The sequence below is a fragment of the Hesperophylax consimilis genome, chromosome 6, assembly GCF_061612785.1.
Source record: "Hesperophylax consimilis isolate HC1 chromosome 6, BYU_Hcon_1.0, whole genome shotgun sequence".
NCBI lineage: Eukaryota > Metazoa > Arthropoda > Insecta > Trichoptera > Limnephilidae > Hesperophylax > Hesperophylax consimilis.
In genome coordinates this window covers 24361555-24385569 of record NC_142841.1, presented here as the reverse complement: position 1 = coordinate 24385569, position 24015 = coordinate 24361555, and the positions used below count along the sequence as shown (strand labels likewise).

General features: G+C 33.3%; 1 protein-coding gene across 1 annotated transcript in view; it reads left to right on the top strand.

Annotated features, from left to right (window-relative positions):
• The window catches only part of LOC149423118 (tachykinin-like peptides receptor 99D), a 563330-nt gene that overhangs the window by 490819 nt on the left and 48496 nt on the right, over positions 1-24015 (top strand). The window contains exon 6 of the mRNA XM_089633048.1: positions 17513-17709. Coding sequence (XP_089489174.1) covers positions 17513-17709 — 197 coding nt within the window. The remainder of the gene's footprint in view (positions 1-17512; positions 17710-24015) is intronic.

Genomic DNA, 24015 nt, shown 5'->3' with positions numbered 1-24015 from the left:
CCTGTAATCCGAGCCTCTTCAAGGCCCGCATTAACAAATCCCTTCCTACAGCCCCTACCTTATTCCGCCTCACAACGCCGCCCAACCGGGTGGTGACATAGTTCCCCTGTCTGTACACTGCACAGGCAGGGACACTCTTGTGAGGTGTCACATAAAAATAAAAATAAAATCGTATGTGGGTAGTGTATATAACAGTGAATCTGAATAGAATCATGTGTGATTTTTTAAACAATAAAATAAATACTCATTATTTATGTCGCCGCTACGGAGATATCAAATTTGTTAAAATGTTTCCTATGTCGCCGTGGCGGCGACAACGGAATACAATGAGTTAAGACTTCTGAAAAAGGGCAAATTCTGAAAAGTCCGTAAGTGTCAAACACCTGATGTATTTTTTTATCCAAATATTTACACTATGCAAATATTAACGTCATTGTCTCGCTAAATCCAGACGGTTTGGAGCAGTTGGGACTCACATAAATTAAACATAAAATTGTATTTTTTAATTCCTCTTACCGCCATTTCGGTCCTTCCCGGCCCTCTTGTAGCCTTTAACGTCACCCATTTGCTTTCGAGGCCATCACCGCCCTCCTTCTCTTGGTCTTACCAACGCCCACAGGGGTGACGGTACCACCCCGTTGGGTATCACTAGCTTAGATAGAAAATAGAAAGAAAAAAACACTTTTTTAGAATTCACTTTTTTGGAAGCCGACTAAGTCAACTGACGCCTTCGTGGAAAGCCTTTTTATCCACATAACACTTCGTCACTATCTCTATTGCCATAAGCCTTTAAAAAATTACCGTACGACCGGCCTAAGGGTGGTGAGAAGTTAGAACCAACCTTTAGTTTATTATAGATCTTCGGCCAAGTCTTATGCCAAAGTAAGTCCAAAGGTAAATCTTGAAGAGAATCGTTCCTAAACAATTTAGTAGACACTCGACCCTCTAAGTATTTTTCGTCAAGTCGTAATTATATGTAATTTATTTATTCGTTTGATCAAATAAAGTATTTTTCAATACTTTGTCTGGAAAAACTAGCAACACCTCTATTTTTCGTATTAAAAGGAAGGAGAGAAAGTTCTGGAAACGAAAAAGGTACGGGAGTGAAAGGAATCCATCCCTCCCACCGCGGTGCAACGCGATGGGTAGAGAGAGTCCGGCTGGAGAGGTCAAAGATCTTCCTTAACCAGTCTCTCCCGATCCGATATGCCACGCAGTAGATAGGCGCATCCGCCGCCAAAACTTAGTCAAACCTCACCCCATGAACCTGGACACGCCTGCTAACTCACTAAATGTAGCGAATAAAGCAGTCACCAAAGTTTGATAAAGTAAAAATATTTTTTTTAATTCCCTATGAATTTAATGAAAACATAAACCTCAAATAATACGTTGGTGAAAATAAAGAAAAGAATCAATACATGAAATATTCCCTACTAATCTACTCGGCGTTGACTCAATAAATCTGATTAATAATGATCAACAAATCCTCCTCTTTCAGAAAGCTCTCAAATATTTGCTGTTCGGGATCCTCCCTTGTATAAACAAACCATCAAGCGGTTGCATTTGCATTTGAAAAGTGACAATAAAACATGGAATAAGACGATTTGGAAAACACCACGCCAAATCGCTTGGCAGTGTTTGAAGATTCGACGGTAAACCGCGCCGAGGGAAATGCTTACTCTATTCAGAATAGATTTGAACTTAGCCCTCTCATACAAATACACTTCTTAGTAAAATAGCAAATTTTATTCAGTTTGCTCAATTGTGAAAAGGGCGTCTAAGATATAAATAAAAGTTACTCTCTGCTTTTCTTTTATCTACGAAGACCTGGAAAGTTACAAACAAAATAAAGTACTTTATTATCTCGAAGTTATTTAAGTACCCAAATGTCGGTGTAGATGATTTTTTTTCTTTTTAGAAACAAAAGAATCTTATTCTATGTATATTAACATCATCATCAGCATTATAAAACATAATAGAGTCCGGGGTAATACCTGATTCAGATCTGATCAATAAACCTTTCACTAGGGCAATACTAAGAGCATCTAGTACTTACCATTATGTTAGTTATGCTAACAGCAAGGCAAATGTAATTAGATAATATTGTTTACAAGATGTGTATATTCACGGGATGAAGCTAGGTTGCAACATACGATTTTGCAAAATAAGCCCTTCTTTTCATGCTCACTACCTTCAAACATCTCTTTTACAAATCAATAAAACATCAGGACTCGGCATTCGAATCGGACAGTTAGTCCTTTGACTCTAAATGGCTAAATCAGTAGCGGAAATGCGAATCACGGTCCTTTGTGATGTTGATTTCCTTTTCTGCCCACAAAGTAATATGGCCATACGACATACGACTAACTAACCGTAAATTTAAACCCGTTTAGGGTGGGTAATGAAAATGCCATCTACGTGTATGGTAGAGAGGAAGGGTCAACTCTGTCGAAACTGGGATCGTATGCAGATGTTTCCAAAGTAGTCTTGCCAACTTGAACATCCTAATGTGCTGCACTCCGGATAGGTAGAACAGTTTTATTACATACTAGAGCGGCCGTGAAAGATCGCGCGTAGTCTCAATTCTTAACCAATCAGTTTCAAGTTTCAAAACGGAAATTAAAATAATTTTCTCTTAAAAAATATTATATTTTAGATACGTACTTTATCGCTTGTCTAAATTCTCCAAACGAACATTGAATATTTTGAAAATGACTCTTAAATTCAAATAAGTTCTAGAGTCCATTACAAATTGCAAGCAGACAGAGTCACAACCGAAATTAATATTTTAATAATAATGAGGCCCAGTCTAGTAACTCAAGCCATTTTAACCTTCACATCGCCAACAGGGATAGTTAAAATCTCAAACATTATAATCCTCCATAATGCGCATAATTTTAAATAGAGACCTTATAGTCTGAATTTTTTGTATTCCTACAAAGTCTACCACTTAATAAAAACTACAAACTTTAATAAAAATAAGTACTAGAGTAAAAAAAAAAAAAATTAATATGTGAATATCATCATTCCTTGCTAAAAATAATGTTTTTTGCGTGATGGAACCATTATAAAACTAAAATCAAACCCCCAGTTGTGGGTGTTGTATGCCATCTCACTCGCTAACGCTATTGTCGAGGCGTGAGGGGTTGAGGTACAAAGGCACGTACCAAATGTTCATACTTCATACACACGGTTTTGGTTAGTTTTTTTCATAAAATTAACTTTACCTTTTATGATTATTATTTCACAAAAACACATTAAATACGTAAGCCATAACAAAAACTTTCATTCAAGTTTGTGATACATTTAAAAAAAATCAATAAAATAATAAAATTCGTGGGGTAACTGAGTCACCCCTCATGGCAAAAAAAAATGGTTTTGCACGGTAAGCAATGTTCAACTTCAACTCTAGAACAAAGTGGGTATATTTTTAATCTATTTTTTCGTATAAAATTATTGTGCGAATTGCCTCTCTTTTATTTGCCCACAACGCGACGGGATAACTTCTGGATTCAAAGCAAAAACAAGCAAAGCGCTGCATGTTTCCTACATAAATGTGCATTTTATGAGTAAACTTTTTTCATCTATACACTGCGAAGAATATTTCATTGTTTTGGTCGTTGATTTTTCAACGGTGAATGCACGATTTTTAAATATTTGTTGTTTGAATGCAAAAAATTAAATTTCGCTGAATTCTTTTTTAGACCTGAGTGCGAGGTTTGTTGATTTCAATGAAAAGAAAATAGCTCGCCTGTCTAATTAATCTTCAGTTAAACCAGAATCCCACCATCTGTTTTCTGATCTATTTCATAGAATCTATGAAATAGATTAATGAGAACGGCTTCCTATGCAATAGAAAACCAAAGTTGAATTGACTTCAACATTCGTTCTATCAAATAGACCACAGAACAGGGTGGGAAACCAGCATTAGTTCTAATTATGTTTGTGAAACTTACTTTGAATCTTATATCAAACATAATGTTTAAAGCTGACAGTTTTTAATCAATTAAATAAAAATTCACATCTCTAATTGCAAACAAAACTCGATTTAAGTAACTGTTATTACATGACAAATAAAAGTATTATAACATATTATTATAAGCAATAATTAGTTGCCTGAAATATCCACACAAAATTAAAAATATCTCGGGAACTAATTATTGCTTTTAATAATTTTGTTATCCTTTGTGCTATGCATAAGAAACCTTGTCTTATAAAGATTAGTTTATCATTAAAAAAATAATAATATTTGACAAGTCAAAACATTTCACCAACAAATGTAGATATAATATGTCTCGACGCCATCTAGTGGAAAATTTAGAACTAACAAAGCCTTTCCTACAAAAATAAAGTTGGTTGTTTACAGTTGAAAAAAATATAATACGCAGTAATTGTTAATTGAAGTACTATTACATATTGAATTATTTGGCGTGTTGGAAATAAGCTGACGTAGCTCAGTGGTTCAGACTACCTGACTGGACATCAGAAAGTGGGGATTCAATTCCCGTCGGCGGCATTTATTTTTACTCGGGAGATATTTTTAATTTGTATGAATATTTCAGGCAACTAATTATTGCTTATAATAATTTGTTATCCTTTGTGCTATGCATAAGAAACTTCTCTTATAAACATTAGTTTATCACTAAAAAAGTAATAAATGTATTATAACGCATTCTGTATAAGCCGTTGAAATTTTACATTTCTGCGTTGTTTCAAATTTTGGGGATAGAACATTTTATGTTTCCACAATAATATACCTCTTCCTTGTGATCTGAAAAAAGTGGCATAGCCTAGAAATTTTAAAACAGAAGTTGTGCATGCTTCTAAAAATTATTATTCCAAAAAATGTACAGCCCGTTTTATTATTGCTTTTTACGCCCGTACAGCGGCTCATGACTGTTTGAGAATAATAAAAAAATGTCATTGATGTTGTCATAGCCGAAAAGATATTTTTTTCGAAAATACGACTTTTTAAGAAGATCCGTGCAGCGCACCGCAAAAATTAAAATTTGATTAGGGAAACAATTTTCGAAAAAACATAAATCAAACAAATCATTTTGGGCTAAAAGAAGATCCAGGAACAACTTTTTTTTTATTTTAACTTATCTTGAAGGTTATATCCATCAATGTAATGTATCGTTAAATACTAATAAATTTAAATGAAACATGAAACAGAACAAGACACAAAAAAGATAACGGTTACAACAAAATCAATAATTAAAGCCATAATGCGCAAACCATTCAAAACTTTATAAAAAAGGTTATCATCCATGTACATAAAAATCTAGACAATATAAATAAAATTTACCATAAACACATCACAAGAAGCCACACCAGAAATGACCTTATGATCCCAACGAGCAATACGGCAAAGTATCAAAAGACACACACATACTTGGGACCTAAATTTCACAATAAAATCCCACCTGAATTAAACATAAAAACTTGTAATATTTCATACATAGACCCAATAATAACTAAATGGTTGATTGGACTGGGCAGAGGAGAATCTGAATAAATGTTAAAAAACGTCACGTAATAAATAGACATAGACTAATCACACACTATATATATCTTCCATTATTCTAATTATTGCTCATACACAATTGAAACATACACAACAGCTCCAGTTCGACTCTGTCATAAGATTGTAACTATTAAACATCACAAATTAAAACATTAATGAGATATATTATAGACATAGACAAATCACACACTTACTTTCACATATTTTTTGGTTTCTTGGAACGGGCAATTTGCCTATTTAGGAACCAATAATTTCTACCTGATAAGGTACAATAATCAATAATCACAAAATATTTTAACTATATCTTGTATCATATTGTACTGTGTGTAAATCTAAATGAATAAATAAAAATAAATAAATAAATTTAAACTAAGAATTGAACACACGATCTCTTGTCTTACCGAGATAGGCGTCTTAAACCACTCGACCATATATTAAGTGTCATATTTGACTATATTATAATTTAAATTCATAATTAACAATATCATTTCGCAACATATTTTTCAAAATTAATTGTTGACAAACTGCTTTACTTTTGGTCAACGAAACTTTAAATGCTTTGCGACAAGACTCTACAACATTCTTCCAGACAATATAAAAAATGTGATTCACAAAAAATTTTAAAGACAATATAAAAACTTGGATCAAAAATGAGAATGCAGCCTTTACCGGTGCATTCACCCAAATTCTCAATTATTGAAGTCACCACATTATTGAGCGAATACATCTTAATACAAGTTAAGGTATGTTCAAAGGTATTAGGAACTAATTTGAAAAATTCTGCCTCAACCTAGCGAAGCGGTATTTGAGAAACCTGAACTAACTGTACTTTTTTTTCTTTTTACCTTAATCATATTATTTTTGTATTTTTCTGATTAATTTTAAAAAAATCTTACCAATCGTACAAATCGTACAATAAACATCATAATATGCATTTTTAATTTTAATTAGCAAACTTTCTTAAATAAAGTTATATATATATTATTATTATTATAATATCTCAAAAAAAAACACCAAAAACAACATATTTTTGGCATATACCTTTTTTTATCTTATTCCAGTAAGACGAGAGATCCTGGGTTCAAATCCTGGTTGCGACCGTTATCTTTTTTTAGTTTTCTATGTCTTCTTCTGTTTCATGTTTCGTATAGATTTTTTGGTATTATCTTCTTCGATGATTTAAAACAACATCAACTTTATAACATTTTTATCTTAGAACCGCCTATTAAATATAGTTTTAAGAATCAATAACACAAATACCGCCCTTGAGGTGAAATTTCACAAAAAATACGCTATACAATGAGTTACATAACACAACAATGAGTTATTATTATTGTCTGTTCAAATTATGGCCTTCAAGTCAGTGTGAGGTTAAACCTATAATTTTCTGTACAAAATACTTCGAAACCAGCGTCTCTCTTTTCATACTCCTCGTACGAACTGGCTGGATTATTGTATAATTAGGGAACATAAACCAGTAATTAGCAAGTTAAAACTGGGTCTTCTGTTTTGGAAACAAAGTATTATCAACGTTAACAATATTATCTACGAAGTTTACACACAATTCTCCACAGGCATATAAGTAGTGAGCTGGAATTTTATACTTATACTATTAAGGATCATTGAAATTAACAAAGAGGTTTACCATTCCCAAATACGAACTTGTTCGATATGAACAACAGCTCGTTGCAGTCGTATGATTCCCAGACAACCATAAAAAACCGCTCACCAGACAACCAAGCGTACGCAACGCTAACCAATAAGTTAGAATATTAAGTACCTACTTCTTTTAAGCAAATTTCGAAACTGTATTGTTTAAAACTTGTACGAGGTAGGTACACATTACTATATATCTCATATTAGATGGGTGAGAAACAGGGGGGTATAACTCCGAGAAAATTGGAACTGAAATATTATGACGTTATATGATTGCTATATATCAACCAATAAAAAACTCTAAAAGTTTATGGAATAAACTTTCAGAGTTTTTCATTGGTGTATAGTATAATAAGTAGGCTCTGAATGAGAATTTTACTGTAGTGGCATATCTATGGTTTTTTAGGACCAATTTGTTTCATTCAAAAAGCCCGAAGATATCGATATAGCGAGTAGTTTATAAATGGTGAGGCATAAATTAATAATTATGTGAACAGCAGACGTTAGGTCCAAAAAAGCATGTTTCTGATTATTTTACTTTATTTTATCATTTTCTTATTCGATAAATCAAAACCAAAATTTCCTCTGAAATCATAATATTTGTATGTTAGGAATTTAAGCACTACTTACTTACAAATCTATTCGGTATTTAAGTACCTACCTGCTAAATTATAAACAATTTAGTTTATGAAACATTTTTCTAAATATCATATAAAGAATTATACAATTTGTTCAAAGAAATATCATTATCCCTATGAAAATTATGTTTTCAAACTTTTTGAACCCACCTATCAAATTATGTTGAATAAATAAACACACGACCATTTCAAATTTGAAAAAAGAATCTTTACTGGACCGTTAAAACGGACACATTTGGTATAAACAAATTTACAGACAGATAAAATACAAAACGATGTAATTAAAACTGAACTTCGCTACTGGAGCAGTAAAATCTCTCAAACGGTGACTCTGGCGACATTACAGCTTTTTATCATAAATTTTTCGATTAACTAAATAATTTTCAGATCGCAATGTTATGTTAGGTTAAGTTAGGTTATTGCTTTTAAATAATATTCAATACACTCTTCAAAAAAAAATCCATTTGGTTTGTTAAATATTTTACGAATGTTCAATTTCTAAAATAAGGCAAAAAGTGTGTTGAAACCTGTGCAAGAACGGTGGAACTCTTTAAAAGATAAAAGGTCTATATTAATGAAATTTTCTCTTCAAAATTAAGCCCAATTTTAAGAGAATACTTTTCTGATCACTAAAAATGATCATCTAAAACAAGGTACTCGTGTGTGGGTTTCGATTTTATAGCACCTACGGGGTTGTAATCATGCGTGCATATTGTCAAATGCCCACGAAACTAGTTAGTTAAAACGGATGTTTAATATTAAATCGGCAAGATAGAACAGCGAACGAGGACATATTATTATCTTTAATTAACTCCGTTCCCTCGGGACGGTACCCTGAACCCTAACCCTGCTGGATGACTTTTGTGGAACTGACAAGCAAATAATGCCCACCATACGAGCCACCGTACTTACATATCATATTGATGACACAGGCATATTCTCGGCGATATTCGACCCATATCGACAACTAATCAGAATAGATACCATCAACTAAGCCGTCGATGTTAATTTATCAATATAGCCAGCACACCCGGAGCTAATCAACAAATCGTTAATTATTTATTATTTTATTTTATTTATTTATTTAACGCCCAGAGGGCTTTTACATGTTGGTGGTACAATTTTAATGACAGACATTTTTGAAACATGTGAAAGAAATAATAAAAATAAAATTACATTAAAAAATAATATATGCGAGAAAAAAAAATGAAAATAACAAGAACACAAATTAAAAAATACAGCTATTTGACTGGTTTACAAAAATATAACTTCCATTTAGGAATAGTGTTCAAATAAATCTTTTACGTAATCCACAAAATTCGCAAAGTTAATATTAAATATATCGACATCACCTAAGTATTGGTTTCCCATAGTGTGAAACCGTTGTATTGGGGAGTTCGCAATGTAATTGCGCTTATGTGTGTTGTAGTGGAATAGCATATTTTGTCGTGTTGTTACTGTAGGTTTTCGTAAGTTTATGAGTTGCAGAAGTTCGCAACAGTCGAATTTAGAGTTTAGAATCTTGAATAAAAAAGTTAAGTCGTTTATTTTACGCCTGTCTTCCAATGTGTGTATTTTTAGAGTATTTAATAAGAAATGATATTGTAAATCTTCTAGTGGGATATTTAATTTAAAATTTATAAAACGTAGAATTTTTTTGTATTCGCTCAATATTATTAATGTGAATTTTATAAGGGGAGAACAAACTACTGAGTTGTATTTAATAATTAATTAATTGTATTAATTATATCAATATGGCGTAAAAAATACCCAAAAATGGCAACATTGACAAATTTTATTTATGATGTATGGTAGACAAATATTTATCGCGTAGAAACGTCAAAATCAAATGTATTTAACTAACTTTAAACTATAGTATTGAATCTCGAATATCTACTGTCCGCAAAACTTGTGGAAACACTGCTTAAAACATAAACCCCTTACTAATTTTACACGACAATTTACGATTCTTCGATGATTTTTTATGAGTTGTGTAAAATTTATAAATTAGGTCCATGCACAACATTTTCGTACGTCTTGATAGACCAGGCATCTTTTAATCGATTAGAACTGTCAAACGGGACTACCGATTGCGGACATGCTTTTGAAAGTCGACTAATCAATTTATCAACTTTATAATTTTAGCCTAAAATTTTGGTGTTCGTGCTAAAACTCCTCGTGGTTTTTAGTTAGTCAATACCTTCCGCAAAGATACCGACATATTCAAACGTTCTTATTGTACAGCAAGATGTAAAGATGGGTACTATTGTAATTTTAAGCTAAGGGTTCTCGGAGTGAATGCCTTTTACCAAGGGGGCCACAGTATATATTGATAGGTCTTATCCTATCCTGGTAGACTTGCATTGAAGTATTCAGCCTGAAAATTTCGCTCACCAAGATAACAGCTCCATTAAGAGCATTAGTGGGAACCGTCAATTAATTGAAACAATAGCAAAGGAATATTGCAAAGTGATCATTGATGACCTTAACCTAACCTCTGGCGATGAAAACAAGTTTAAAGATGAAAGAATCTTATGAGATTGCTTGAAAACATTTTGTTACTATTTTCACAAAGACTTTATTTTTTTAACTAATATGATATCAAACAATATCATTAAAAATTTGAACAACTTCATCGGTCTATTAAAAATGGATTGTCAATCAGACGGACCGCCCTCCTTGGCAAAGCATCAATTAGGTTTATCAAGTAATGTGGGGCTCCAGCCTAGAGGTGGCTGCCAAATTAAATTGATGGCCTTCTTGAGACTTGTATAGGGTTCGCAACTGGTTCCTATAATGAACATTAGAAGCAAGCGGTAGACTATATATTATATTATATAATTTCGTTAGAAAGTCCATGAATCATGAATGTACAAGTATGTAGTTTTAGTTAATTAAGTCCGCTTTTTTCATTCAATCACATTAGAAATCTTTTGAACAAGCAATTTTAATTATTTGGGGTGATGTGAGTTTTTGTTTGCGTTAGGAAGATATTGAATATGTGTGGTGCCAGGTAAGATTGATGTTTTTTTGCGGAAAGTTGGTTTAATATAGGGTATTTGAAATTGTTTATTTGTGTTCTTGTGTTTTGCGAATAAGTTATGTGGTGAGGTGTAGTTTTAGTTTTGATACAGTTTTTGTAGATAATTTACTTGATGTATAGTTTATTAACGTCTATTAATTTGTTTTTAATTGATAGATCTTCTGTCAGATATTGGTAAGGCTTTTAAGAAATGATTTTAATAATTGTTTCATTTTCATATTTCTACGGTTCGGGTTTCTTTAAGACTAGTACGCTTAAATTTCTCTCGTTTTAATTGTGATATATTTTGATAATATTTTAATACAACTTAATTTTCTTTTTTATTTACTAACCACCAAATTATCGTCTTTCTTTAATGTGTCAGAATACACCTTTCAACCCCTCGTAATAGCAAAAAGTACAATACGATGATCTTCAATTCCCACCCGAGTTTCATTAAATTTGAATACATTTAGAGGCTCCCAAAATAGTCTGACCTAATTTTATCACCATAGTTAACTCAATTATTGTGAAAATTAAGCATTATATTTTAGTTGAAAATTGACAACGACCACACACTAGATATATCTACCTGGAAAAGTGTTTTGTTGAAAATACTGGTAATGTTATATTTTAACAATAATCAAATTATTTCGCTGTGTAGCTCATAATACATTTTAGATCAATCAAAACGAGAATACATTATACCTAATATAATAGTTAAATTTGGTGCGATGACATTGACAATTTTATGATTAAGTATTTTATTTTTATTTTGTATAATCTTTATCCGTGGCATTATTTGAATTATACAGGATTTTCGAGGGTAAAGTGCACTAACTTTGGGAGGTGATTCTATATGATAGAACAATTAAAAAAGATAAATTACATTTTTAGAAATTCTTCTTTTAGGGTTGCTTTTCAAGTAAAATGGTAAATTTGGTTCAACGTGTGCGTCCGGCATTATTATTTTGCGTCTTTGCCAAACGACCGTCCCGCGCCTTCAGCCGGTTCCCTCAATCAGTCTTGAATTCAATGGATACCGTGCACTGGGTCAATAACTTGTATTTCATTCGCTTAAGTGCCCTTGAAGTGATTTTATCACGAAAACGGCACTATTCAAATAATCCAATCATTATTATTATTAAAGTGATCCGATAATTTAATGTACTATTAGTAACTAGTTTGTATTTATTAAGAATTACTTTAAAAAAACCTCTTTATTCAGTGCGTGTTTTCTTCAGACTTACTTAATTTTTAAGATTATGTTTATTTAGTTCTAATTCCAGAAATATATTAATAGAAAATAGAAATTCCTCGTAGAAACAGATATATTCATTCAAAATTATAGTAAATATACCAACTCACAGTACGGAAATTTTTCACTTGAATATTGTAACCTACCTACCACTCCAATAAAATGTGATTAGATATATTTTTGCTCTTTTTACAGGGTACACAAACTTTTAAAAATAAATGCGCATTCGTGCACGAAAAAACTATAAATTATTGTTAATTTTTTAAAAATCTGGTCAAATTATTCGTTTTCCTGTTAAAAACGGGACTGGAGGCGACAACGAATGAATTGATAAATTTCATAACAAACTGTCAGTAAAGTACGAATATGTGATGATGAAGTCGGAACACTTTATATAAATATTTTTAATATTTTCGCATCTCGTCCATTATGTTTATTCGGAGAAGGCGTGGCAATCACGTGTTCAGATATATTCTGAATGACTAATATTTCATTAGGAAATGGTAACGTACTCACATTTTTATTTTTAACGTTATTTTGATTTTTAAAAGCCGTACTATTTTTTTCCGTATCCCCGTACCCCCCCGATTCCCAAACAACGTAATATGAAGATACATACATCAGAGTTGATAATTTATATTATTTTTCGGCATAGTTATTACAGTTGTTTTAGTATGTATTTTTCGTTTTTATTTGATGTGTAACACAGGTTAGCTGACATTATTATCGCTATATTTGGTGACAATTTTGAAAGAAACAAAAGTAAACTTGCGCATTTGAACGCATTATTCTCCAACAATGGATGTATCTCTTTGTTAAGACAAAGATAGAAATTTTGAAGATTACCATTATTAAAGTTTCGTGGTCGTAGGCCACACTTAAAGAGCCGGCGGCTGCGTGCGCCTCCTGGGCCACAATTAAAGTGCCAGCAGCTGCGTGCGCCTCCTGGGCCACAATTAAAGTGCCAACAGCTGCGTGCGACTCCTGGGCCACAATTAAAATGCCAGCAGCTGCGTGTGCCTCCTGGGCCACAATTAAAATGCCAACAGCTGCGTGCGACTCCTGGGCCACAATTAAAGTGCCAGCAGCTGCGTGCGCCTCCTGGGCCACAATTAAAGTGCCAACAGCTGCGTGCGCCTCCTAGACCACAATTATAGTGCCGGCAGCTGCGTGCGCCTCCCGGGCCACAATTAAAGTGCCGGCAGCTGCGTGCGCCTCCTGGGCCACAATTAAAGTGCCGGCAGCTGCGTGCGCCTCCTGGGCCACAATTAAAGTGCCAACAGCTGCGTGCGCCTCCTGGGCCACAATTAAAGTGCCAGCAGCTGCGTGGGGCTCCTGGGCCACAATTAAAGTGCCAACAGCTGCGTGCGCCTCCTAAGCCACAATTAAAGTGCCAGCAGCTGCGTGCGCCTCCTGGGCCACAATTAAAGTGCCAACAGCTGCGTGCGCCTCCTGGGCCACAATTAAAGTGCCAGCAGCTGTGTGCGCCTTCTGGGCCACAATTAAAGTGCCGGCAGCTGCGTGCGCCTCCTGGGCCACAATTAAAGTGCCGGCAGCTGCGTGCGCCTCCTGGGCCACAATTAAAGTGCCAGCAGCTGCGTGCGCCTCCTGGGCCACAATTAAAGTGCCGGCAGCTGCGTGCATAGTTGCTCTATTCTACACCTGCAAAAATATAATTCCTATATAAGACCTATTCAAATAATAAGAGATATTCGCTGATGCTGTGGGTAGCAAAAAACACCACGCGGGATTTGAAATTTCGCGGCTTGCGCGAAATTAGAGCAGCGCCAATTTCGCCATAGCGCCTGGGAAGGCGGTATCTTTTTGGTTGCTTTGCGAAACAATTATCAATTTAAACGATATCAATTTCAATAATAAGATGCTGTTGTTGATTGGCCACACCCGGTTACAGTGTATGCATTTATTCACGAACGGCAAAAATGTGATTAACCAGACAGGCAAAAATCAATAACGTAACAAGCAGACCAAAATCCGCCTAGGTTTAAACAGCGGAAATACCGCATACCTACTAGGATTTTGCTATCCACAGCGGCAGCAAATATCGCCTATATATTCGAATGGCCCTGTACGTCTCCTTTCATAATAATGACTTTAAGGAAATGATCGATTTTTTTTAAATTTATTTAATACCTTTATTTCCTGTTTGGGTTTTTATTGTTGAACATATAATATTTCAAAACGACTTCAGCTTTACCACAAATCAAACTAAGCATATTGCAATCGTTGTCGTCATTACCGTAACATGATTACATCATTAGTTTACACAATCATCAATCTTAATCAGCAATAAATCCCGTTACTGCCTTCTTAATCGAAGATAGTAAAAATTTCGGCGATTAAAACATGGAATAATAAATATCAGTTATGATTGACATTATTCGCAGCCAGAAATGAATATTTTTTTTGAATTTAGGGAGGATAGTAATGCATTTGCGGAAATTTCAACGTTTCTGTAAGCACGATTCTCCTAAATAATCGAATATGCAAATTTGCCCGCCGGATTTCAATGGACCGAAATTGAGAATAACGCTTTGACGATAATTTTGAATGCGAAATGTGTCATTTGTGTTTTTTGTATTTCATTTCAAGTGAGAGAAGGATGACTGTATACTCTGGGACAATTGGGTACTGATTGCGGGCTATGAAAATATTCTTGATTCTTTAAAATCATTCGTTAATATTCCATAAAAATGATCCAACAAGGGAATAGAATGAAAACCTTATTTTACTAATATTTTGTGGAAAACTTGATAAAATCACCGAGCGGTTCAATGTCTTACGTATTTGGGGGATGTCAATTTGTTAGTAAAGGAAACAAGGATTTAACCTAGGTCTAGGAAACATATCAATATCATTCGACGGGATGTAGGTACATTTAAGCACAAGGACGATATGTAAAAACATGCACTCTCACACGGAAAATGTCATCTGTGTATTGTAAATGCGTTTGACATGTTTTCGGCTGTGCTTTTCAGATGACATTCCATTGCAATACCGTTAGGACAAACACCAGGAGTTTATGTTCTAAACAACACACTGCAGTTCGTCTCTTTGGAAAAATAATCAATCAAACATCATGGCCGGTTTTTTGTCTGCTGCCGAGAGAGAGTTTTCCTGAAAAATACAAATATTTTAAAATAAAACAAAAACTTAATACATATGTACTACTTTTATTTAATATACTTAATGCCAACTGGGTTTCGCTTCAACCGTAGCTTCTTCAGGAATTTTAGAATAGGGAATTCTCTTCACACCAAAAAATCACTTATTATAAGTTATTCATATGTAGAAACACTTCAGACATAAGAATACATAGTTTTTATAATTTTCAAAAATCATTTATTAAAGTTATAATGACTTTAAAAACAGGCGCGAACGAAATATTTCAATGCAGCTAAAAACGCCCGGTGATTGATCAAGCGTTCAAGGGCGAATGATGACGTCACTGTTGACCGGCCCTGAGTAGATCCTGCAAACCGATGGCGGCAGCGGCGGCAAAGGTGTGACGTAGCACTTGTGACGTAGCGGTCAAGATGGCGCATGACCGTTTTCAGACCCGAAATAGCACGCAATTTTTAAAACAACTACAAAAAATTGAAAATGCATTTAAAAAAAAAGTGGCACATAATAAAATAATTATCTTTATTGAAATAAATTATTTACAAAATGCACGAGAATTCCCTATTGCGGGAATCCAAAAACATTAATAGCAATATCATCAACAACCAAATCAACCTTAATAAAGGTCCGATACTTTGCTCGTTCCCTACTGATAAAGAGCACTTGTACTTCCATTGTAGCTCAGCCCAATTTTTTCAATCACAGGGTTGCAAAAAATTAAGCATTCACATAGGTGAATCCTCAATATATTTGTACCACATGTTATTTTTAGTAAAGTATTTTTCTGCCCTGTAGAAGCTACGTTTCTTGCGAAAACCGGTCAGCATCAAGTATAACAAATAAAAGTGGTGTTTACTAAGTTATTGTTTTATTTTAAGGAACTATACAATATGTACAAAAAACGTCGCCATCTCAATGACAATTCTCTTTTATATAAAATAAATGGTAATATTTACTTTTAGATATACTATTGAGAAGTAAAGAAAAGAAGAAAAATCAATCATTACCATCGAAAGCACTTACATTGGTCGACGCACCTATTCTTGAGTGTCGTCGAAGGTAGGTACATACTTACATACGCCAAACGTCAAAAGTCATTCCACTCGAACAATTAGTGGGTCGAACCATTCGATCTATTAAAATGTCTTAAAAATAAAACAAATCTTTATTGGTTTGACTGAGGATTGAACGTTCCTCCCGGGGGACTGACTAAAATGATTGAACCGCGCTATCACTTAAGCCAAATGCTAATCGGATGGTACTGAGATTTATTTCATATATTAACTGGTGAAAATCTTTATAATATCATCCAATTGAGAAATTTGTGTGGGTGCGTGAGTGCCCCAAAAAGTTTATAGAATGCCTTATCATTGACAACGAGTCTATTGGTCGAGTTTCGGATATCGGAAAATGGGTTAATTTCCACTTTCAAGATTCCATTTCATTAAGGGTTCACATAACCCTGCGCGCGTTGATAACCGAGAAAACATAAAAATATATATTATTAAGGTTATATGGTGAAAAAAAAATTAAATTTTTGATTTCATTTCGTTGACATTTTTATAAAATTTTCAACTATTAGAAAAAAAAAATTATTATTAACATAACTTATAACAATTTTTTATATCACACATTGTCAATTTTTTTATTGAATAAATAAATTATTTTTTTTTAAATAAATAAAATAAAAAATGTTAAAAAAATAAAAATGGACTCCTGATGAAAACCATGGGGCATCATTTTCGGCACCTCAACTTCACCAAAAATTATGCAAACTACCAAATTTGACACTCCCACCGTAAACACGAGTTTTTCTCAATTGGGGAGGTATTAATTAACAGCTTGCAACATATACAATATACTTACCCTTATGCAGATTATTTGAAATAACACACTGTTGTACACCGTCATTGGACAGTTGGTATATATACTTTGTTTTTACTTTGCATTTTTTGTAATATTAATCCTCTTTCTTCTGAAAACATACTGATGTTCTTACTAACTTAACTTAAAAATGTCGGACAATTTTTATAAATTATTAAACACATTTTTTCATTTTGAAATACTGTTAGAAAAATTAATAAAAAAATTTATATAAACAAAAGAAAATTTTCGCCATATAACGAATAAAATAATTTTTCAATTTTACTTGGTTTTTAGCACACGCGGGGGTATGTAAGCCCTTAATTTATTCATTCATTCTAGAAAAGAAAATCGATGTATTTAAAAAGACACCGTGTTTAAGAATAAAAATGATTATTTTGTTTCAGGTGGTGAAGATGATGATAGTGGTGGTTGTGATATTTGGGGTCTGCTGGCTACCTTTCCACATGTACTTCATAGTGACTTCATACTACCCTGAGATCACCAACTTCAAGTATATCCAGGAGATCTACCTGGCCATCTACTGGCTAGCTATGAGCAACTCCATGTATAACCCCATCATCTACTTCTGGATGAACTCCAGGTTAGTTACTGCAATAATTCCAGCCATTTATGTTCACTTTCTAACTTATGTATAGACTGTTTTTTTTACAAATCTCGGTTTCATGGTAAAAAGAATTTGACAAATGATCAAAATCTGCGTGACGTCATACGTACCTCAGTTTTATCGGTTAAGAGTAATGTTAATCCCACTCTAGTCGGTGTGAAATCAACAAATCCCTATTTGAATGTTTATTAAGATTTCCAAAAAACATGTAATCTTTTAAAATTATTCGGATACCGCAGTGGTAACTTATATTAATATAAGTCTGCACAAAATTGTCCGAATTCTAAAACACACGGACGACGGGAGGTAGCGGTGTGAGCTGTTAGGACCCAACGGTATACCACGGGGTATTTAAGTCTCTCATTGTGTTAGGTGATTTTAAACTATTATTTATTAATTCTACATATAATTTAATATGGTAAAACATACATTTTTAGAATCAACGTTTGTAGATTATATGAATTGTTTTGAGTCCCAGTAAGACTACGGCTTCCTCAGTTGGGGTATGTTGCAAGGCTGATGGTAGTGGGGAGAGGAAAGAGATGGGAACGAGGAAGGTGGGGAAGTACTTGGCTATTCAGATCTGGTCACCAAACACAGCCAAATCCATTTCAAACAACGTTTCAATCCTGAATGGTGGTCTTAGACCAGTGCGATACTGAGAGTATCTAGTTTTAAGCAGTATTTTTCAAAGACATTTTTGAGTATGCAAAATACATACATACCTTTATGATGAACAGAACCAAGTTTTTTTTTAATAATAATAATAATGTTTATTTAATTGAAATGAACAGAGTGGTGAGTGCAATACACTGTCTGCCATATAAAATCATACATTTAAATGAATTACATGATAAAAAATTAAATGCAAGATAAATAAAATAAAATAGTAATAACATATTTAGCACTTGTACTACGGTGGCGCTGAAATTCTCGGGGTATGGTAGATGTTGTGATCCCATTTTCAGTAGCTACTCTGTGACGCATCAAAGCAACAAACATCTGCGAGGCGCTGCATCGCCAAGGGAGGCTGAACAGCGCCCTGAGTGCGTGGTTTTAAATTCATTAAAATTAAAATTACTTACTACTTACCGAATAACCATAGCCGTGAGGAACTTAAAATACATACTTCTGATCATAAAGTGATTTTTTGTTGGGGTATTATGCCTTGTTGCGCTATCTCCTTCCATAGCCAACGTTTCGGACAGCATTAGACTGTTATCTTGTCCAACACTGGCTAAAGAAGGAAGTAGCGCAACACGGCATAGTACTCAAAAATAAATCACTACATTACATTTAGCCGTGGTAATCTCAATTCATAAATATCATACTTCTTATTGCTTATTTCTGGGTGAGATGGACGAAAAATAATTAAATGGTTTCTTTACCTTTTAAATTGCTTTTCTGTCTAATTTTTTTTGCCCGCCATTTTAAATAATCGATTAATATATTCAACATGTAGTTTGATGTAGTAGGTATACGCCAAATATGCATAAAAACACTACTAAAATACATTTTTGGCCAAAAAACTAAATTTCAACAAACAAAAACTAATACTGATAGACTAGTTAGGCGAGCGTACATACAAAACATAAAAACTCCATAGATAATCAAAAGCTTTAGACAATGACACCACAAATACCAGTCTTTAAAAGCATTTAAAAATCTTTCACTCTACACAGAAAATCAGGAAAACAAAAAACATTTCACCTCAAAATTAAGTAAAATTTAAAAAAACAAAAAAGGATTTGTTGAAAAAAATATATCGTACAAGAATTAAAATTTACCTACATAGTTTACACATATCATACACAACTGGACTAATAATTACTTGCATATTGCTTAGTTTTTATAACTACATAATTATTTTAATCACATTACTTTATTATATTTCTTTTTCGTTATTTCTTAATATTTAATAAATTCGTTTCATTATTTTTCGGAATAACTTATTGAGTAAAACCTTAAATTATAATATTTAAATATTGAAGACAATATTAGTGATTCTTAAACGCAAATCTGAAACAGAAAAATCAGAAAAGGAAACGGTCACATCTGGGACCCAGATGTGACCGTTTCCTTTTCTGATTTTTCTGTTTCAGATTTGCGTTTAAGAATCACTAATATTGTCTTCAATATTTAAATTCGTTTCATTTGATATAATTTCAACGCAGTCCATTTTATTTACATGCAATTCGACACACAAATTTGTAAAATGGGGGCCTCAACACGGGTTAGCATCCATGTAGGCTCACGTTACTAAATAATATTCAATAAATAAAAATACCAATAAAATAATTCTTACTCCAATCCTTAATTTTGATTGCTTGTCGCAACAAGCTTCTTTTTTTCAATCATTTTAGTTAAATTCAGAATTTGACTGCACCTTTGTAGTAGAATTTACTCAGTGTAAATGCAATCATAAGTAGACACAAATTATCTTATAATTTATATCATCGTTTGTATAAATGTTCTATGATTCGGTTAACTTTATCAATAACGTTACTCACGTTATTTATCATAGTAATTTGAGTGGTTTATTTTTGATACTAATCCAAGAAGCCTAATGTGGGTGGTTTATTTATAAGCCTAATTTACTGTGAATAGAGTAAATGCTAGCTAAAACATTGTTGTACTTATCGAAATATAAAAAGATTTAGCTACCAGAGTTTTTATCTTAGAGTGATCAAACCATACACGTCAATCATCTTCGATTGCAAACAATCATCACTAAAAGGCTTAGAATTTAAAGAAATTCGGGACTTTGGCGCAAACATGACATACGAGTGCATGCCACGTCTTTCAATTACTACATGATAATAAGAGTACTTTTAAATATTTTAAATTAACGTACGCACAAACAAAGCATCTTCCACTTGATTTAAAGAGTTTATTGTTGTGTACAAATCACTGCCTTACGCATGAAATGCCATTTGCACTATTAAACATGCAAATCATATTTATAATAAACATTGATTGTCCATTAAAATATTCAATTGTGTTCTTTGACATGAAGTTCCGGTGGATTAGAAAAATTACGTAGAACATCCCTGAAGATTATTAAAATAATTAAGTTAAAATATGATTAATTTTATAATTATGATTATTTCAAAGAGGTTATATTGTTATATTAAAATCGTAACATTATACTCATAGTCAAATTGGATACCCAATTATGAGTAAATTAGTTTTTGTTATGCAGATTAAGTAATTCAACAGAAACAATAATCATATTCGCAGTATTCTTTTGATACTACGATGACAATATACTCGGTTAATACTTCGAGGAAATTATAAGTAAACACACATTTTGGGTTCATTATCATTTCCACCTGTTTCATTTATCGTCATTGAACGACAGAAATACTTGGAACATGTTATGTTTCACGCAATATTTCGAAGAAATTGAGCACTTCTTCGTGAATGGATTTTCATAACCTTGGTACGACTACGTCATAATTTATGAATTTTGTCAATCGATGCATTCGCTAATCAAACTGGGCGATCGTTCAAACTACACAAATTAAAACATCCAACCATACAAATTTATGCTTATTATTTTGTCGAGTTCAGTTATTAGATACTTTAATAATGGAACTTTGTAATATCCATTAAGCTTAAATCTTATCTGTTGTTTAAGAAAATAGATTTTCAAAAAAAGTATTTTCAAATAACTTACTAACCATCACGCCGTTTCTCCGTAGGAATAACTCGTTCTTGGCAGACACTCCTTGCCTCATTCACATTCATACATCGTCTCATACATACTCTTCCGTCCCGACTATAGTATCTGATTCACTTGATAGTGCCATGTCTTCCTCGGGCGTCTTCGACTTCTTACACTGCTTTCTCTGATCATTCGTTCTACTTGCCCAAACCATCATAGCGCCTCTTTCTTAATCTTACTATTACACTTGCATCAGCCTTGCATTTTTTGCGGATCTCCACATTTCTTACACGGTCATAAATGGTTTTACGACACATATGCCTCAGGGATTTCATTTCTACAGCATTGAGTGTATTTTCATCCTTCCTCTGCCTCACTGCCATCAAGGTAAGTACCAGCATTCCATTGTGGACTGTTAGCTTCGCTTTTTTTGACATTTTTTTTGCTAGCGCCAACTGCATTAATGGATTTACTTGCATTTTTCCCTCTTTCAATATCTTTATCAGAATTCCCAGCTCTTTAAAAAAACAAAATCGATAATAATTAATTTTTATGTTGGTTTTTCGTTTTATATCATTTTAGACGTTATTAGTAAAACGAACACACTTTTTTTCCATAGCATGTTGTTTAAGTGTGAACATTTTTAGATAAAGTTAAAAAAACCTAATTTTTCTCAAACAAGCACAATGAAGTGGTTTTAATTATTTAGAAAAACTAAATAATGGAAAACTGAAATGGTTCGTTTTAGTTACTTTTCCATTAATTCAAGACCCTTGAGAACGTATGTATTTAGGTTGGAAAGGTTGGAATCTTTCTTTAGGTTTCTTTTTGTTACTTTTGTAATAAAATCCTTGTCATTTGAAAACCAAGATTTGTGAGGATTCCCACAGGAATCGGAGTTCTGACTCGCCATTACTATTACGTCTTAATTTACACAAGGAAAAACTTTTTTCCATAAAGATTATCATTATTTTGGAGAAAAACGAAAATTCTTTTCACATTTTCGACATAGAAAATAAAGAAAAGAACGAATATAAAACGCAATTTAATATTTTTGCTAAAAAAAAATGAAACAACAAAAGTTTTTTGTAATAAGTAAATAAATATTTACTTTTAAAAGTCAGATAAAGTCATGAACATGAACTATTAATCAAAAACAAAACAGTTATTCCACAAAATCGACTCAAATTGTGGGGCAGATTTACCTTTTTCCAGTTTGTAGGTACTACGAGTTTCAATATAGGTACCTACTTTTACACGTTAATCTAGAATCTAGACCATAGATATACACGACGTTGTGAGGCAGATGGTAGTGGGGATTTTTGTGATTTTTTAAAAATTAACTGGCCCGCTCATTTGGAACAAACTTCCCTCAGCTCTTGCAAATATCAAGAGAAGAAAAAAGGTATGAAGGTTGATTAGGAATCTGGGGGTCAGTGTGACCACGAGTGACGGATGTATGAATCCATCCTTACAAGGTTGCAGAGTCAAACAGTCTTTCCCGACCCGACCTACTATGCAGTAGGTAGGCAAACGCATCTGTCGCCAAGACCCGGACAAAGCTCACCCCATGAACCCGGACACCCATGCTAAGTCACCAAACGTAGCAAACTACTTATGGTGACCTGTGGCAGAGGTGTTGGTTGTCCAATAAATGATTCCCGGGGTGGCGGTACCCGTATCCGCCTCCCAAATTCAATATTTCATGTATACTCAAATGTTTTTATTACATAAACTGCCTCCTATTTCATACTATATTTTAGATTTAATTCGTGCTCTAATAGCACTGTTATTGTTATTGTCTGTTCTCTTGTCATTGCTTTGTATATTCTGTCAATTTTATCAATATTATGTAAGGAGCAATGTAGGAATAATTTGAAGAATATGACCACTGAATATTACTTTATTATGTTTAAGTTTATTATAATCAAGCACTCTTGAAGTGAAATAACATAAAACTGCGCTTTATAAATGTTTTATTATTATTAGTATTATTAAAGACGAAGATGAGGGAGGATCTAGTCACTAAACACATCAAAAGCCATTTCAAGCGAAGTGTCAATAATTCTAAATGGTGGTCCTTCACAAGGACGACACTGATTCAATATTCAGTATCTTCTTTTTTATGTGAAAAAGTTCCAACTGAAGATAGTGGAGAGGGGAAGAGGATGGGGAAGAGGAAGTTGGAGAAGTACTTGGCCAATCAGATCTGTTCACCAAACACGGCCAAAGCCATTTCAAGCAAACTTCCAATTCGGAATGGTGGTCTTACACTAGTATTTTCCACTCTAGCTGAGAGTATCTTCCACTCTGACTCTTGAAGACGAAGAGTGTGTAAAAATTATGTACAAAAACTTATAATATGAAGAAAAATATTTATTTTATTTTATGTTCTGAAAAATACTGGTACATATTGAATTATTTGGCGGGTTTATAATAAGCTGACCTAGCTTAGTTGGTTGAGCGGCTGGCCGGTAATCAGAAGGCTGCGTGTTCAATTCTCGTCGGCGGCATTTATTTTTTCTCGGGAGATTTTTTTCAATTATTGCTTATAATAATTAGTTAAAAAAATATATATATAATAATCATCTCAGTTGCGTTGATTGGCATGGTGT